This window comes from Xenopus laevis, chromosome 4S, assembly GCF_017654675.1.
Source record: "Xenopus laevis strain J_2021 chromosome 4S, Xenopus_laevis_v10.1, whole genome shotgun sequence".
In the NCBI taxonomy this organism is placed as follows: domain Eukaryota; kingdom Metazoa; phylum Chordata; class Amphibia; order Anura; family Pipidae; genus Xenopus; species Xenopus laevis.
The window spans coordinates 87,737,058-87,754,851 of record NC_054378.1 but is presented as its reverse complement, the minus strand read 5'-3'; the positions used below and the strand labels follow the sequence as shown (position 1 = coordinate 87,754,851).

The 17,794-nt window shown below is 37.7% G+C and overlaps 1 protein-coding gene across 1 annotated transcript in view; it reads left to right on the top strand.

Annotated features, from left to right (window-relative positions):
- The window catches only part of lmx1a.S (LIM homeobox transcription factor 1 alpha S homeolog), a 43,858-nt gene that overhangs the window by 21,265 nt on the left and 4,799 nt on the right, over window positions 1–17,794 (top strand). The window contains exons 3-5 of the mRNA XM_018261069.2: window positions 14,161–14,393; window positions 16,313–16,476; window positions 17,641–17,718. Of these exons, the coding sequence (XP_018116558.1) occupies window positions 14,161–14,393; window positions 16,313–16,476; window positions 17,641–17,718 (475 nt within the window). The remainder of the gene's footprint in view (window positions 1–14,160; window positions 14,394–16,312; window positions 16,477–17,640; window positions 17,719–17,794) is intronic.

Below are 17,794 nucleotides of genomic sequence, written 5' to 3'. Positions count from 1 at the left end.
GCAAACAGAGAGCTTGTATAAGCTAGTTCTGGTTAAAATATGATGTTTGTGTTTGTTGTAAAATAAACTGCATATGCCTGTTTGCCGTCATGGACCTAAACTTTCAGTATGGGGAGAAATGAATGTAAAATACACACTGCCAATTGATATGTGTTTATTATATGTGTATGTATTAATTATGTATAAGGAGCACAAGCAATAATTTATGTCCCCAGCAGGCTTACTTTTGTTTACAGGGTTATGCCAATTTTTATGCTGAACGTAAGCGGTCATGTTTCAGAGCTGGGTCAGTGCTTTAGTCACTTTGGAGCTGTTGAGGTGCATCTGTGAACTTATACAGTACTGTGCATCCCAGGGTGTACCATATTATTCAATGTAGCTGTCACTGAGGCACCTATATGTCATGGGCATAAAATGAACATGCACATGCTAAATTGAGATTTCATTTTTAGTAATCTATTAATGGAAAAATGTAGCCCAGTCAGCACATTATATATTCCCTAAGGTGAGAACTCTGTCCATGTCAAATTAACGGTAGACTGAAAGTTTATTAATTTATTAACCCCAGGAGCACTAAAATGTGCAAAATTGCTGCACTAGTTTAACACAGACTTTTGTCTTCTCTCTCTAGGTGCAGTGTGCAGTGAGGGTGGTGCAAGACAGCCCTGTACACTACACCTGGGGGAAGGAGATAAGAAAGAAACTCCTTTGAACCCAGTGCCCATTGATTCTCCCTAACGTGGGTGTCTGAATAACAAGCAGGTTAGGGGACAGAAAGGGGCATGCCTATGTGCTCCCCCCCCAGCTGCACCTCTTGTATACAACACTGACAAACACAGGCATCGTAGGCCCTCTAATCCATTTTTGGCCCTTTAAGGCACTCACCATGGGTAAGACACTCACCATGCAACAAGGCCCCTGTGTACACTGAATGACTATTAAAGAAGCAATAAATGAAAAATCACCTTTGTGACTGTAATAATATTAAATATGCAGATGCAACATCATTAATTTATATAGAACCAGCAAGTTACTCCATGCTTTACAACAATGTATGTGATGTTGCTGTGCTCTCAATGCAGAATTGTCATTCCTCTTTAGTTACATGGAAGCACACAATTTGATTTCGACTGGGTGCAGTCATTTTTAGAAAACCAGTCCATTAATTATAGCACTGACTTAATTCCAAACCAACCATAAACAATGACAATGAGAATGACCCATGTGTCATAGAGATGCTCAACAGGAAACTGGAGGAAACACAAAACATGTAGCCACGTGGCTTTTTGTCCTAATCAAGTTTTTGTTTTTAAAGTGCTAACAACACACCCAGAAGCATTGCAAATTGTTTCCTCTTTGTAGTCCACAGGAATCACACTGCTTTTGCTTTCATCATGTGCAATTGCCCTTGTATTGTGTGTACAACTTATTTATAATGTATGTTTCTTCTTTTCCTCATCCTATAAGATCTTGCTTGAAATTATACACACTTCAAATAATATATAACCTTACACTCCTTGAGTCAAGCCCCCAAGAAACTGTAATCCTAAAGAATAGAAAAGGTTTTCCCTTTGATAGCAGTGGCACTATATTCATGCTTAAGGTATGCAGCATGAAGAACAGGCAAGCCCCTGGAGAGCCAAATAAATGGGTAAAAAATGCACTAAATTGTAGCTAAGGGCAACATGTATTTACATACTGTCATGCTTGAGTCATCACATATTCATTCTATTATTGCTCAGTTGGATTCATCACCATGTTTCTGTGAGTGACAAAAACACCTTCCGCTCATAGCTGGAGCCAATCATGGAGAAGCTACACATCCTATCATTAATGCTGTCTTAGATATAGAAACTGACATTTTTGTTTAGAAGGAAGAAAGAAAAAACACTAGCTACAATATGCTCATGTTGGGTACAACAGAGAATGTTATCCATGCTCATGATACCAACAATGGCAATACACTGGTAACACAGTAGTTACAAGTCAAACACAAAGGTTACACGGAGACTGAAATGTCAGAGCAAAGAAGAAGGATAGAAGGGATTGAAACCAATGACTGGTGATACAATGCAACTCCTGCTGGGCTCACAGTGGGATTGAGGGAACGCTGTGCAAGCTTAATAATGACAACAGTGTCAGTGACAGTTCAGCTATTAGCCATTTAAAAAAGGCTCAGTAATACACTGAATTAAACATTAGATTATACACTTTATGTGCAGTCAATGGCATAGGTAAGAATAATGAAAATTTAAGGAGGCATAGCATTCTTAAAGCTTACCAACAGCTATATATATATATATATATATATATAGTCAAATACAAGAGTCCTCTGCACTCAACCCATTATCAATATATTTAAGACAGCGACATTTTGTGCATACTGCTACTAAAAAATGCCTTACCCTTTAAACAAAACAGGGATTGTTTGTCCATATATTGCAATATATTTAAGCTGGCCAACTACGTCAAAGTCATCCCATATCTGGCCAGTCCTATGCTCAATTCCATCTGATTCATTAAGAATTCTATAGTTTCATTATACATTTTACAAAGGGACTTGGTTTTACCTGCAACTTAACTTGCTGCTTTCAAAGTAAACCTCCATACTTGGCTGCCCTTTTATTAGACACCAGTGGGATCACCTGACTATAGTTGGGAAGGGTGGGAGCTACAACATGGAGCTGGTCACTGCTCCTGTATAAACTATAACAAACAAGGGAAAGTTGTGCTCACCACTATTTTTTAAAACCATTAGGCGGGGGTGCAATGAGGCTGTGACCACAAAATACATACAGTCAAATACAAGAGTCCTCTGCACTCAACCCATTATCAATATATTTAAGACAGCGACATTTTGTGCATACTGCTACTAAAAAATGCCTTACCCTTTAAACAAAACAGGGATTGTTTGTCCATATATTGCAATATATTTAAGCTGGCCAACTACGTCAAAGTCATCCCATATCTGGCCAGTCCTATGCTCAATTCCATCTGATTCATTAAGAATTCTATAGTTTCATTATACATTTTACAAAGGGACTTGGTTTTACCTGCAACTTAACTTTCTGCTTTCAAAGTAAACCTCCATACTTGGCTGCCCTTTTATTAGACACCAGTGGGATCACCTGACTATATATACGTGTATAATTACAAAAGTCAAAAAGTCATTAATTTTAAATCAGTGGTGCAACTATTCTGGGGCCAGTGGAGTGGTGAAAAGCATGAAGAAAACATATGTCTGAAACTTTAGTTCCTGCTTGCAAATAGACATTCAGACACTAAGGGGATTATTTATCAAAGTCCGAATTTATCTCAATATTTTCTGCTACAAACTCCGATCAAATGCGATCAGGTTTTTTATGCGTATTTATTATTACATTTTCCGAAAAATTTGCTTTGCGGTAAAAATCATAAAAATTGTATGAAAAAATTCAAAAAAATCACGAAAATCGGATTTTTTTCCCACAAAGCAAATTTTCTGGAAAATGTAATAATAAATAAGAGTAAAAAACCCAAGCAGATTTGATCGGAGTTTGTAGCAGAAAATATTGAGATAAAATCAGACTTTGATAAATAACCCCCTAATGGTTCAGAGGGTTATTAGCCTTGCCAATGAGCTCTAACACCCCACTGAATAGAAAGATGTACCACTGCTATAAACAATCAAACACATTTTGATGAACTGACACATATATCAGCTTTGATAAATATTTCAATTTATTTGAGTGTCAGGAAATTGTTACCATTTAATTTTATAAAACATCATTCCTTTTCCAAATCAATCTTGGGGAACTACTTTCTACAATATATTTGACAGCACTTAGGCATGAAGAGAACGCTTGACTGGAGTGCACCACAGCTGGAACTTTATATTTGTGTATATATATATATATATATATATATATATATATATATATATATATATATATATATACAGTATATATATATATATATAATCAGTAGTAAGCAGCCGCACTCTCAAAACCGGACTTTCCTCAATATTTGCTGGTGTAGGGTCAAATATTTCCCATATAGATTTGCTGTAAAGACCCGCACTCCAATTTGCTGTTTCATCAAAAAAGATTTTTTATTTTGGATTGATGTACTAAATAAAAAATCTAAATAGCAGCCAATCTTTACTCTTTACTCTTCTGGTAAACTCTTTAGCCAGTCTATTTCTGTCATTTGTTTTTTTGCATCATCAAAGTTTTGTCGCATTAAATGTGAAACTCAAAGCACTTAAGGCATTTAGGTCCCTTAATTGCAAACTTTCCTCTTACCTTTACTTACTCACGGAATTCCAGTCTACTACTAATATATCTCTGCACCTTTAGTGGCCATGAAATGAGGGTCCCTGGAGGGTGTCATGACAATTTGCTATTTATCGAGGTCAGAAGGGACTGGAGTGGGCAGAAAGGCATACATGCACAAAAGCAACATTGGACAGATTTAATTAAATTAAACTTTTGCTGTGTAACAGATTAATACTCGTGACAGACTGCTCAATTTTACTTGAAAACAATTAGTATGTCCTTTATAAAATAACTTGTGTTAGCAAATTTAACACCCTCTTGTTAAATATTTTTTATAAAAAGTTTAGATTTTAAAAGTTTTTGATCATTATTAATGAAGGGGCTAAACAGAAAGATTAGAGGGGCTAACCGAAAGATAAAAACAGAAACAATAAAATTCAAGCCTTAGAGAGCAATAGTTCTAGAAAAAGACAAAACAGGAAGACATATAAGTGAAAAATTACAAAATATGAAGACCACTTGAAAAGTTGCTATGAATAAGACACTCTATAACATTAATTTAAAGGCGAAATAGCCATTAAATTATACAGGCCATGAAGCCAAATACAACAGAGTTAAGCTTTATTTGTAAATCAGTTGAGCAGCTCTGAAATTGTGGCGATTGCTGAATTATTTAGCTGGTGTGTGTTAGAAATACATTTTGTGAGTTTGCTGTACCATACTCAGATAATGTAAGTGTATATGTATGTTTATATTGTCCTACAGCATGTGGTTCAGATAAGGGCCGTCTATCTGGTGGCCTGTGTGCTGAATTTGGCTTTCAGTTTGATTTTTACAACCCCAGTCGACACATTTATCAAAGCTAATACCTGTGTCACTTTGTTAGAAAGTGTTCAACTGCTTTGAGCTGCCAAAACCAATTCTGCTTTGAGGTAGTAATCATTAGTAATGGATTCACATTTTAATTGGAGAATTGGTAGCGTAAATTTTCCTTCATTACTCTGGCTCAGAGTTGTCTATGGGTCAGTTAAGTTTTGTGTGGCATTGCGAGTGTTATTGTTATGTGCAGGGCAGTTTGTTCTGGGCAGTACATTTACCAGTACCAATAGGAGGAACCAGGCTTAAGGAACAAGCCAGTCCACCCCTGCAATTACAAGCTTTTTATACCTATTGGCTGGATAAGCTCTGAAACAGAAGTGTACAAGTGAAAAAGTAACGTATGTCAATAATGTAATGATCATATCAGCTTACCAGTGTACCAATCAAGATTGTTAAATTGTGTTGCATTTCCTTTGCTCTGGACAAAGTGTGACTGTCGGATAAAATTCCCTACTGAACTTAAGAACTTCAACTTTCTGGTCTGTCTAACTGCCCTGCATGTCGAATAATACCTGATGCTCAGTATTCGTTTATGAAATGATCTCTGATTAATAGCAGTCAAAAAAGGCACATTGTTCTCTGTTCTTTATATCTATTGTTGTTGATACTTGCTATAATGGATTACCATTTCTGTCATAGTTTTACTATTTCGGAATGAATCTTGAGAAAAACAAGATAGCTTTATTCTTAATCTTTGCATGTATAGGTCCAAATTGTGGTGCTTCCATCTGGTTATTCCCCACACCATGGCTTCTCTCCACATCTCCTTCTGGTTACTCATAATCAAAACGTTGCAAGTCCCCTATCTGCTGAAATGTTACTGCATAACTGCATGATTATAAACACCAAAATGCAGACAAAAATGCATGTATTTAAATGTTTTTCAAAATAATATTTACATCAGCAAACTGTCTTCTATACTTGTGCTTTGCTGAACAAGGAAGAAGGTCCAAAGTACAGGGCACAGGGATGCAAGAAAGTCCTGGCATTAACACCTGCCTTGGGGCCCTCCTTTGCGTGTTGCTACTGCACATGCAACTGGTTTGCACCTAGGGCTGTTTACGGTCCAATTCTTTTTCCAATTCAGTTAGTTTCAGATAGTTCATGAGAAAAAAAATACTTTTTTCAATTATCTTCTATTTTCTATTGGTGACTGTTTTTTGTTGTTGTTTTTTTTTTTAATATTGAAGTTTCATTTTTCGCCTTTATATATCTTTTCTGAAGCAGCTCTGGTAGTGGGGTCGCGAGACACAAACAATTAACTTTTATACAATCATAAATAAACATGGAAAGTTGAAAAAAGTATTTTTTTTCTGGTGAACAACTGAACTGAAAAAAAATGTGTTTGGAAGGTCAACAACTAGTGATGGGCGAATTTATTCGCCAGGCACCAATTCACGGCGAATTCCCGCGATTCCCAGACGGCGAAAAAATGACGAAATGTCAAAATCGAGACACCAGCGCCGTTTAGCAAATTTTTCACCGTTTCACAAATTTCGCGGGAAATTCGCAAATTTTTCGGCGAAACGCCCCTAATTTGCCCATCACTCTCAACAACCCCTTTAAGAGCTCTTATACAGGGTCAAGATTTTTATGATGTAGTTTTTATTTCTAAATTACACTGTTTACACGGCAAATAATTCACTCTACAATATAAAATTTTATTCCTGAACCAGCAAGTGTATAGAGAAGAATGGGGTCAGTTAGTGCCTGCATCTCCACGCAGTGGAATGCACAAAACCTACTGCATAGAAATACAGTTAAAAAACCCTGTGTGGAAGGGCACCTCAAGCATTTCCAGGCCAGAGATGACACCATATAGACATTGAAAGGGAACTTGTGTGCAATACTTCAAAGTTGACTATAATGAGTTCCTGCAACAGTAAATCACAAGTTGTGGCAGATATTTTTGGTGGAAGCCCACTAGTGCATTTTAATGCCAAGTGCATTGCCTCTGGCATTTGTAAATGAAACCTTTGGAATTATGTTTGCATTATTTGCATTATTATGTACATTGCATTGAGCCCTATAGTGTTGATTTCTATTGATACTTTAATTATGCTTGAATCAGGACTTTGCAAGAAAAAAAAGGATGGTGTCCGTAATTATGTTTTTTGAAGAATAGACATTGCAAATAAACTGCTTGTAGCATCAAGGGAAATGACATTGCGTCTAGGGTGCCGAATGCTGGCGAAGTTGCGCTAGCGTTACTGTTGCAAGCAAAGCTAAGTTGCGCTAGCGTTGGCTAATTTGAATACGACGGGAAGTTAAAGTTGAATGGACATATATGTTGCAGCAAATACATTACACTACACAAGCCCAGGGAACCTTAATAAAAGAAAATAGAGTTGTTATATTGTCCTGCACATGAGCCTAGTGTATAGTTTATGTGCCATATGTTAGGAAATGTAGGGGGGAAGCCGAGTACCCCAGAAAAAATGTACGATCTTTTGCAGCCTATCACCCTGAAAAATGAAAAGTCAACAGCGTTTTTTGGGACTTAGATAGTCTTATCTACTCTATTGCACTTCGCTTGGTCTGAGGTGGTGAAGGCAAGTCTGGCACAAGAGGTAACATTCAGTAAAATCCGCATCTTAGTAAATTTGCGAAGTAAAGCTCTTTCACAGAGTGAAACTTCTCCTGGCATAAGAGTGAGAAGTTTATCTCCTTCGCTAGTGAAGTTACGCCAGCGTTAGTCACTTCGCACTTTAGTATGTGAGAGTGATCATATTATCTCATCAATGTAAACACTAAGGGGCAAATTTACTAAAAGGTGAAGTGACTAACGTTAGTGAAAATTCACTAGTGAAGGAGATAGACTCTAGCGCTACTTCACAATTTTTTTTGGGTACCCGGGCTCTCCTATACATTTCCTACCATATGGCACATAAACTATACACTGGGCACATGTGTAGAACATTATAACAACTGTATTTCATGTTAAGGTTTCCCTGAGCTTATGTAGTGTAATGTATTTGCTGCAACATATACGTCCATTAATATTCCCGCCATATGCAAATTAGCCAATGCTGGCGCAACTTCGCTTGGCGCAGTAACGCTAGCGCAACTTCGCCAGAGTTCGGCAACCTGTACTCAACTTTGGATTTTAGTGAATTAGCGTTGTCCTGGTGAATCTATGTCTGGTGAAGTGTTGCGATGTGAGCGAAGCCGTCGCTGGCGAATTTACAGAGGTTAGTGAATTTGCCCCTATGAGAGATACAGAAAAGGGGATGCACCATTATAAAATCTGGAAGGATAGTGGAAGTGAAGGGTTACTGGCTAAAGAATTCTCTATTACACAGCAATATGCTTGCTGAGATCAGGCTACATTGGCAGTCTTTGTTGAGAGGTCTTGTTAAGTATTAACTAGAGAACGACAGAGCCTGGCCTACTCCATGGGAACACTTTATCTCCTCTTCTCTGGAGCCACGGCCTGTGGTGTTTAATTTTTCTCTCTCGGTTGGGCAGCAGCCCTGTGCCGTTCCAGCCAAAAAAATGCTCATATTTGAGAAAGCTTAACTCTCCCTTGGTTGCCAGGTATTAAACGAAAACTTGTCTGTCACAGGAGGAGAGGGTCACAAAGAGAGAATAAGAGGTCATGTTAACTACTAAAGCAAAAAACAAACGGCAGGCTAGCTAATCACATGAAGCAACTTTTAGCTATGGAAACAGAAATGTAGCTGAGAGAGTCAGAGACTTAGTAAAGACCCTTGGGAGGTATGTGTATAGATACAATAGCGCCCTGTCTCTCATTACAAACTGCTATACAGGACCTGCTCATATAGCGAGAGTTTAGCCTGGGTCTCTAGTCTCAGCAGTGGTCCCTTGTCAAAATTATTTTACATAATATCATTGGAAATATATTGTGCAGTAAATTAGTAAGTGGTTGGTATTTTTATGTCTTTCACTGTTTTCCAGCTGCTATATAACTACAGGTATGGGATCCCTTATCCAAAAGCCTGTTATCCAGAAAGCTATGAATTATGGAAAGTTTATCATATAGTCCATATCAAGCAAATAATTCTAATTGTTTTCATCATTTTATGTTTCTCTGTAATAATAAAATCTTGTACTTGATTCTAGCTAAGCTGGATACATTTATATTGGTGGTAAAACTATCCTATTGGTTTTATTACATTTCTAAATGTTTTTTTTTAGCAGATTTAATAATGAAATGAATGAAAGTGGGCAGAAGATGATCGTTAACATTATTTATTATGACTGTGCTAAACAGATAGATAGAGATTGCCATAGTCCGTTAGAGAGAAAGTCCACCCCTCTCCATTAATTTCTATGGGATTTTTAAGAGTATTTATCAATGGCTAAAAGTGAAAGTTCACTCTTTAACAAATACACCTTTCAAAATCCCATAGAAATGAATGGAGAGTGGCAGAATTTTTCTCTAGTGGACTGTGGCGATCTTTAACTTCACTCTTTGATAAATATACCCCATAGAGAGCAAAGCTCTGGGACAATGGTTTTAAAGTACTTCTGATACATTTGAGGTGAGACATTTGGTTTGAGATCTTGGGGACAATCCCACAGGTGAAAATTCTTACTCAGTTCCTCCTTATACCTGGCAGCAAAGCTAATGTTCATAAAAATGTGTATCTACCAACAAAACACTGGAGCTGTTTTGTTAAATTCTAATCCCCTAGTTTAATTAAAGCAAAATAAAAATACAGAGTACGTAAATCAGTCTATTGTTGGACTTCTTGAACATAATGTCAGCCAGTAACCACTCAGCAGGGGAGGATAAGACCATGAAGGAATCTATAAGGTGTTAAATCCTCTTATCCCTTTCCCTCCTCCTTCCTTCCTTCACCACTGTCCTGCTGAGAATGGAAACCTGACAGCACTCAGCTGCCAACAGAACGGCCCCAGATCTAGTTAATACTGAAAGTTAGCCATGGAAATGCACTGATAAATTAAGCTGAATCAGGCACAACAGCCAAATACCTGAAGAGAAGCTGCACAAGCTCAGACTGTGAGGAGACGTACAAATACAATAGATCCCAAATTCTTGTATGAACCCCATTACAAAACAAAAGTATTTACATTGCACTAGATGTAATTTGCTATTACACATTAACACCACAAATGTTTTTGAAAGATATTTATAAAATATGTTACCATAATAGGTTTACAGGGCTCCTCTTAACATTAATTTTATTTAGAATGGTACATTTATATATGGAGGTTGGCTTCTGTCTGTAGATCACCTGTAGCAGGCATGTGTGGAACTGGAGACCACAAATTTGAAATTACTCATACTTATTCTGCTCATTACTTCATGCAGGGGCATTACTATGGGGGGGGATGACAAGGTCATAACCTATACTGGGACTCAAGGGGGTCTTATAAGCAAAAAGTATGCCATAGTTCATGCCAGAAAACTAAATCAAAGTATTAGACCCAATGTACAAGGTCACATGAAGTAGAGGACAGATATACATGATGGAGGGAAGGAACAGGTGCAAATTGGGGATGTTTGGGCAGTAAGAGCTAAAGAGCTTATAAGGGGTCTTATCTAGATTTGAGAAAAAGCGCTAATGGGTGCAACAGAGCACAGAACAGTTCTTATGTAGAGGTCACTTCTTCTCTATTGACTGCATTCTGCAGCGCAGCCTAGATAGATAAAGAGTTCAGCTTTTTTATCAGAAGGCAATTAAATTGGCTGTAGATTTTGGAGTGTGAGAGGACACTATAAAACCAGGAGGAAACCCACATACACTCAAAGATGCACCCCCGGGCCTGTCAATAGCTTAAAATGACAATCTGTCACTAGCTGTGATAAATAAATGTGCATTAAACATGAATTTGATCTCAACAAAATTCAAATCTTGCAATTTATTCGAATTGTTGCTGAAAACCACACATTTTTGGGGATTTTTTGGAAAACCAGTGTCAAACAGCCCAAAACCCTTGAAAATCATGAAGGCAAAAAGCATCTTCCAATTGTATAAAGGACATCTGCCGTTGACGTTTGCCTGACTTTGACAGGTTTTAGTTGGAGTATTTTGAGATTCGAAGCATAATAAATCTCAAAAAATAAAGGTTACCAGAAAAATCTGAGGCTTAAAAAATAGGCCCCTAAAAGTTGTACTGTATCATATTCAATGTGGAAATTTTGAGTTAATTTCCTGCGAAAAGAGGTTAATTAATATGCTACAGTAATCTCACTAGGCAGGATGGGGAGTTTTGTGCAGAGAGATTGATGGACTCTGACCTTGGAAACATGTTTGGTGTCTGCAAGGAGCAGTAATTCTTTCACCAACTGAATCCTTTCCTGCCCTCCTTATCATGCGGTTTCCTGAAATGTAAATGTATAAATGTGTAGGATGGGAAAACATTGGCTTGTTGGAATATTTTTATATCTTAATCTTTTGGTTTGATTGTCTGCTCCTTATAACAAAGAGTTCCTAACTGCTGGACAACCACTTTGATCATTAACACTGAGTCCCAAAAACTGACTAACATTTACATTCCTAATAACTGAGCCCTGACAGATTGTCCTTTATCTTATTACAGAATGTTCTTCTGCTTTGTTAATCACTAGGGCAGAGTGGACAGTTCATTCGAGTGGACAGAGATTTTTGTACAATGAGACATTCCTGGGACTGCCTGTCATCACTGTAATTCTCCTGGTGTAAAGATCTCAATTCATGTTCAAGTGCACTGTTTAGGTATTTATAGGAATTCTAGGAGCTAGAGGAGATGATGAATAGATGGAAGACTACAGTTGTTGGAGGACTGCAGTTGTTCTTCATTAGCGATTTTGTCATTAATAAAAAAAAAAAATCAAAAGCATGTTGTTGCTTCCCCTTTAATAACTAAGATGAATACTTTAATTATTTTAGAAGCATGTTGTTATAGTATCCTTATTTCTTTGATAGTGAAATGTTGGGATTTTTATGATCGTTTGCTCTTATAGCTATTAATGGAGGTCAGGCCTAAATTCCAATTAGAGCAGGATTTGTGGTGATAACCTATTTTCTGTTCTTGATATGCTTTAAACTATAGAAGAATGATTAGTAATGACACTGTTTTTGTATATCTTTAAAGTTGTCATGGGGTAAAAGGGCCCTGCCTTGTTGTTGTACCTCAAAGTCTACCAAAAAGTCGAAAAAACTTTGAGTTTAATGACACTGACATATTCTGAGTATATTCTGTATCTATCTTCAGCGTCTTACAGATTTATTCAAATGTATTTGCTTTCTTTTTCTGTGAGATCAGTGGCCCCTGTGCGGCTACTGCTTAAACAGCTGGCTAGGATCAGGGATTGGAATGATTCTCTTGTAGGCTATGTGCGGTTCTACAATATTAAGCTAGAGGCCATGTTATCCTGTCATGTTATTGCTGGAGTTAAGCAGATTAACTCAGTACCAAACCTTTAATGAGCTCTGTAAACATTCATTCCTCCTCCTCCTCCTCTTGACTTGACACTTTTATTAATATATTAAGTGACCAACCACCAAAGCTGTGACCAGCAAATTCATGATGTAAAATAAATGTTTACATACTTTATTGGCAGGCAATGCCACCATTTCCAATGGTGCAAATTATACAAAACATATATAACATTATTCTAACCTACTGTATAAAACACATTTATACCCATGATATTCTCAGTTACAGTATCCTCTGGGGAAACAATGAGTAAGGCTCAAGTAATGGCTCAATAGATTGTATGTTTATTGCAACCAATAAGTTATTATTGCTAACTAAATTTCCATAAGCCTTTGTTTTTTAGGCAGCAGAATATTTCTAGGAGAGATGTTTATTTGATATTTTTTTCACATTCTTCAGCAAGTGGCAATTCACAATTTGAAGACTTGCCTGCATGTCACTTGGTAGGGAAGCTCAACACCTGACCCATTTGTGGTCCATTTTTATATTTTCAGTGTAGACAGGGAAGCCCATGGTGACTCCCAGGGTTGATATGATTGTGAACTACAAGGGAAAGCCTTTGAGTTCATGGCCCTGGTTTGTTTCAGATACTAAATATATGGGTGGGTGGTGGTGGGCGGCTCAAAAGCTGAAAGCCTAGCTTTAACCAGCTAAGCTCTTTGATATAGGTAAGTTATTAGAGTTGTGGAAGGGTAAGGGCACACGCTAAGATTCAGGGAGATTTAGTCAGCCGGCGTGGAAACGCCTCTTCTTCGGGTGACTATTCTCCCCGAAAAGCCCTCCCGCTGTCATGTCAAGTCTGCTGATCAGATTAACAGTCAATGGGAATTGAGTAGGTGTTTCTGTCACTTCACAGTGCTCTAAGGTCAATGTTCTGAAATGACAGCTATATCTACTCACAAACCCACTAGGCGCCACTCACATCCCACCAGGCCCCACTCAATACACTCACCCTCTTAGTTACAATTGGAGTTCCATCTTGTTTAACCTGTGGCTGAATGAGCAATTCTAATTTAAAAGTAGTTAAGAAAATTATAAAAGTTTATTACAAGTTGTCCTTAGGGCAGAGAGACACGTGAAGATTCGGGGAGATTCAGTCGCCCGGCGACATATTGCCTTTTCTTCAGACGGCTTCGGAAAACAAAGCTCTCTTTAGATTCTAGCCGGTGGGAAGGCATTGCGGGGAGATTAGTCGCCCGAAGAAGAGGCGATTTGTCGATGGCCGACTATAGATTCCATTTTAACAAACAAAAAAAATTATATCAATGCTGTATTTGTTTCAACACCTTATCTTGGTAACTGATGTCACGGTATGGTTTAAAAATGCTGGATGCCAAGTATGGGTCTTTATAATTTAGGTTGTTTAGGCTAGTAAGATCCTTCTTGTGTTGGCTTAATCTCTTGCTATGATGCCAAGGTGCAAGCACTGAAGAGCTTATGAGTATCTCACAATACCATTTTCTTAGCCCTCAGAATGAAATAATTGTGATTGTTTTCTGTATTTAAAAAGATTTGTTTGCTTCCTTAGTGCTCAGCTTGCAATATTGAAGTATTTGATATGCTCTTATCACTAAAAGTATTTAGGTTGTAAGCAGTTTCCCTTCATTTCCTACAGACTGTTTGCTGTGAAATGTGGATCGTGCCTAGATACCATCACACCCAGTGAATTTGTCATGAGAGCACAGAAAATTGTCTACCACTTGGGCTGCTTCTGCTGCTGTGTCTGTGATAGGCAGCTCCAGAAGGGCGATGAGTTTGTTCTGAAAGATGGACAGCTGCTGTGCAAGAGTGACTATGAGAGAGAAAGAGACTTGCTCAGCCTAGTGAGCCCAGCAGCCTCTGATTCAGGTACAACATTCACTGGAACACTGGCACACACTGAAACAAATGGGAAAAACAGCTCTCATTTTATACATTTTTTAGTTTGTTTTCAGACAACCACATATTTATATATAGTGCAGTACAGGTGCAAAGTACTAAAACACAGTCATAACAACGTCCACCATTATTTATGAGTTTATTTGATTTTCACCCCTCCATTCTTTCACTTTTGTCTATTGGCTAACTTTCAAAGAGCTTTTTTATAAACAAGAGTGTGTGTGTGTGAGAGAGAGAGAGATCGTAAGCTAAACCCAATTTTATTGGAAAAATGCAGAGGGGGAGAGTGGACCAGCCGATCCCATATGCTGAGACTAATCTCCAAAGCTCTTACTTCAATTACAGATTCTGACTACTCTAGCACTCAATCCTAGGTAAACAGCAGCAACTCAAAAACCATCCCCATTTCCAATTAAGTGCCCTAACTCTGCCTCTCCCCTTAATTCCTCCAAGCTAAAGAAGTGGCTATTCAAAGCACTGAAAGAGATGATCTATGTAGCTTCATTATACAGATGTCCCCTTTCCCTTATCCCACATTGATGACAATCTCCTTTTGTGTAAAATGGACCACAGAATCATGTAAAGCAATCCATGCCCAGCTCATGAAAGGTCATCCACACACAATATGTTTTTCCTTTCTTCCTCTAGACCAAGGGATGAGGGTTAAGGCTTAATTAAGCACCATTTCTAGTGCCTGAGACGTTTAAGGAGGCACAGATTTCGATAATTAAAACTAAGTCTCCTGTCCTTGAATTTGCATCACTTTTATTAGCTGTCTACTTTATCTGCAAGCCTGTTTTCATTTATAGCAGGTGGTGACAAGCTGGGCAATATTAGGGCCCTAGTGTGTAAGCAATCCCCTGTGTGCTAATGTTTGCTCTTTCTCAGGCAGCTCCTGCACCAGGCATATTTGTAGATAGACTGTGGATACATTGTTTTAAATAAGATATAGAGATAAAGACAGTCTGTCATCATGAAGAGAACAGATTAGCCACTTCATTTAATCCTACACTTTTTCCACTAGAATATAGTCAAGTACTGCAAGAGGGATCTTTGGGAAATATTTTTATTAAAGGGGAAGTATTGCTGTAGGAATAAGTGTCTCTTATGCTATTGAACAGTAGGCCTATCCAAGCTCCTTGAAGTAATCTTGTTAGATATATATATATATATATATATTTTGCTTTGAAGTATATTATCCTGCCCGAGAGGACAAATGGAATTTGAGTTTATTATAAAAAAAAAAGAACACAATATGAAAATAAGGGAGTCCACTAAGTATGGCCAAGTAAATGTCATAGCAAATATAGTTAATATAGCTAATCATAAACTGATTTCCACATGGAAACTATCATTAAGACCATGGAAATAAATGAAAGTGCATTTTATTATACATTATTTATATAAGCACTCTACACCATTATTTATCTAAACGCTATCATTAACAAAATGATGTACACTAGTAAGCTTCATTGGGAGTCAATCAACCTGTCTGCTTATTTTTTGGGGTGTGAGAGATAATTGAGGTACCCCAAGTAGACTTTGGAGAACTTCTTCCTGATAGTTTAGGCTAAATCAAGCTCAGGGTGCCAGTACTAAATGGCAGAAGTGCTAACCATTGTGCTTCCATACAATACAGATGATTATTTTTCAAGTTGGACAATCCAGATTCTGCCGTCATCCTCCTTTCCTTGTCAATTTAATATATATATGAATATAGACTAGAATCTCTAGTTTTAAAAAAAATACTAATAGTAAATATTGTACTGTGCAAATAATATGTATCTTGGCAAAACGTAAATAAAAGTGTAATTAGAAAAAAACATTTGAGAAGCAGACGTTTATTGCATGCCAATAATAATTTCCACAATCACCCTTCCTGCTGTTAGGTAAAAGTGAAGATGAAGATGATTCTGTGAAGTTTGATGGCAGCAAGGGCACAGAGGATGGAAAAGACCAAAAACGTCCCAAGAGGCCAAGAACTATCTTAACTACGCAGCAGCGGAGGGCATTCAAGGCTTCCTTTGAGGTCTCCTCCAAACCTTGCAGGAAGGTATGATTTTATCTACTGTTCTTCAGTTTGTATCTATCAAATATACTCTTCCACAGAACCTAGTGTCGGACTGGCCCACCGGGAACTAGGAAAAATCCCGGTGGGCCAATGTGTCAGTGGGCCCTTATGTTGCTAGACATTTGGCCTATTTCATGGCCATTCCGAAATTCTATGAGAACAAAGAGGCTAAATAGATGGAATAATAGATAACAGTATGTAAAAGAAAGAGACTAGGAGAATAGAGGTTCAGTAAGGAGAGGAAGAATAATAGTACTAAGAGTGGGCCCCTGGTCTAAGATTAATTGGTGGGCCCCTTGTCAAAGGTTTTTGGGTGGGCCCCTGGTGTCCCAGTCCGACACTGACAGAACCACTGATTTCAGATTGTTAAAATTGTAGCCATATGGAGTCTTCACTACGACCGTATTATACTGAGGAAAACATACATTTTTTGTTCCAGTGAACACCACTAATTTCTCAAGTGATAATCTAAATATAAACTATCCAAAAGAGTGATCTCATTGAGTTGTATGTTGGATTGCTGTTATCTATCAGGCACCAATTCAAGATCGACAAGTAGATTGCAATCTATCGACAAGTAGACTGCAATCTATATTTTGATGATTAGGAGTAGCAGAGTGAGCACTAGGTGGGTGGTGTATCACTGAGCAATTAGTTGGAAAGGAAGGAATCGATTGTGCTGCTACCCAAGTTTCCAACATACGGGGGGAATGTAATAAAAGTCAGTAACGGAAGAACTATTCGCACTGCGAAAGGTTATGCCTTTGCGCAAACAAATTTTGCTTTGCGTGAATTTAATATAGTTTTGTGACCGGTTGCGAATTTTATAGTTTGCGCTAATCGGCAGTAAATGTAATAAAACTTCTTACTGAAAAAGTTATGTTTGCTCCAAAAGATTACGACACCTTCAAGTACGTCTTAAGAGTGCGCAATTAACATTCGCAATGCAATAACAGTTTAAGGAACAATATTACATTGCGAGATTTGAATTTTTATTCTTATTGGTGCAAATTGTTTTTCTCTTTGCGATTTTAATTACATTCTCCTAATAGTCTTCTAAAGCTTTGTTTAAGTATTATCCACAATTAAAAGAAGAAGATATACAATTAATTTTCTGAAAATACTTTGGTGTACTTCTTTGTAAAGGTGAGGGAGACCCTGGCAGCTGAAACAGGCCTCAGTGTTCGCGTGGTACAAGTCTGGTTCCAGAATCAAAGAGCCAAGGTAAGAATAGATAATTATTGATGGTATAAACAATTTTAATGTGCAACGATAAAGAAGAATTTGAGTTTGTGCCTGT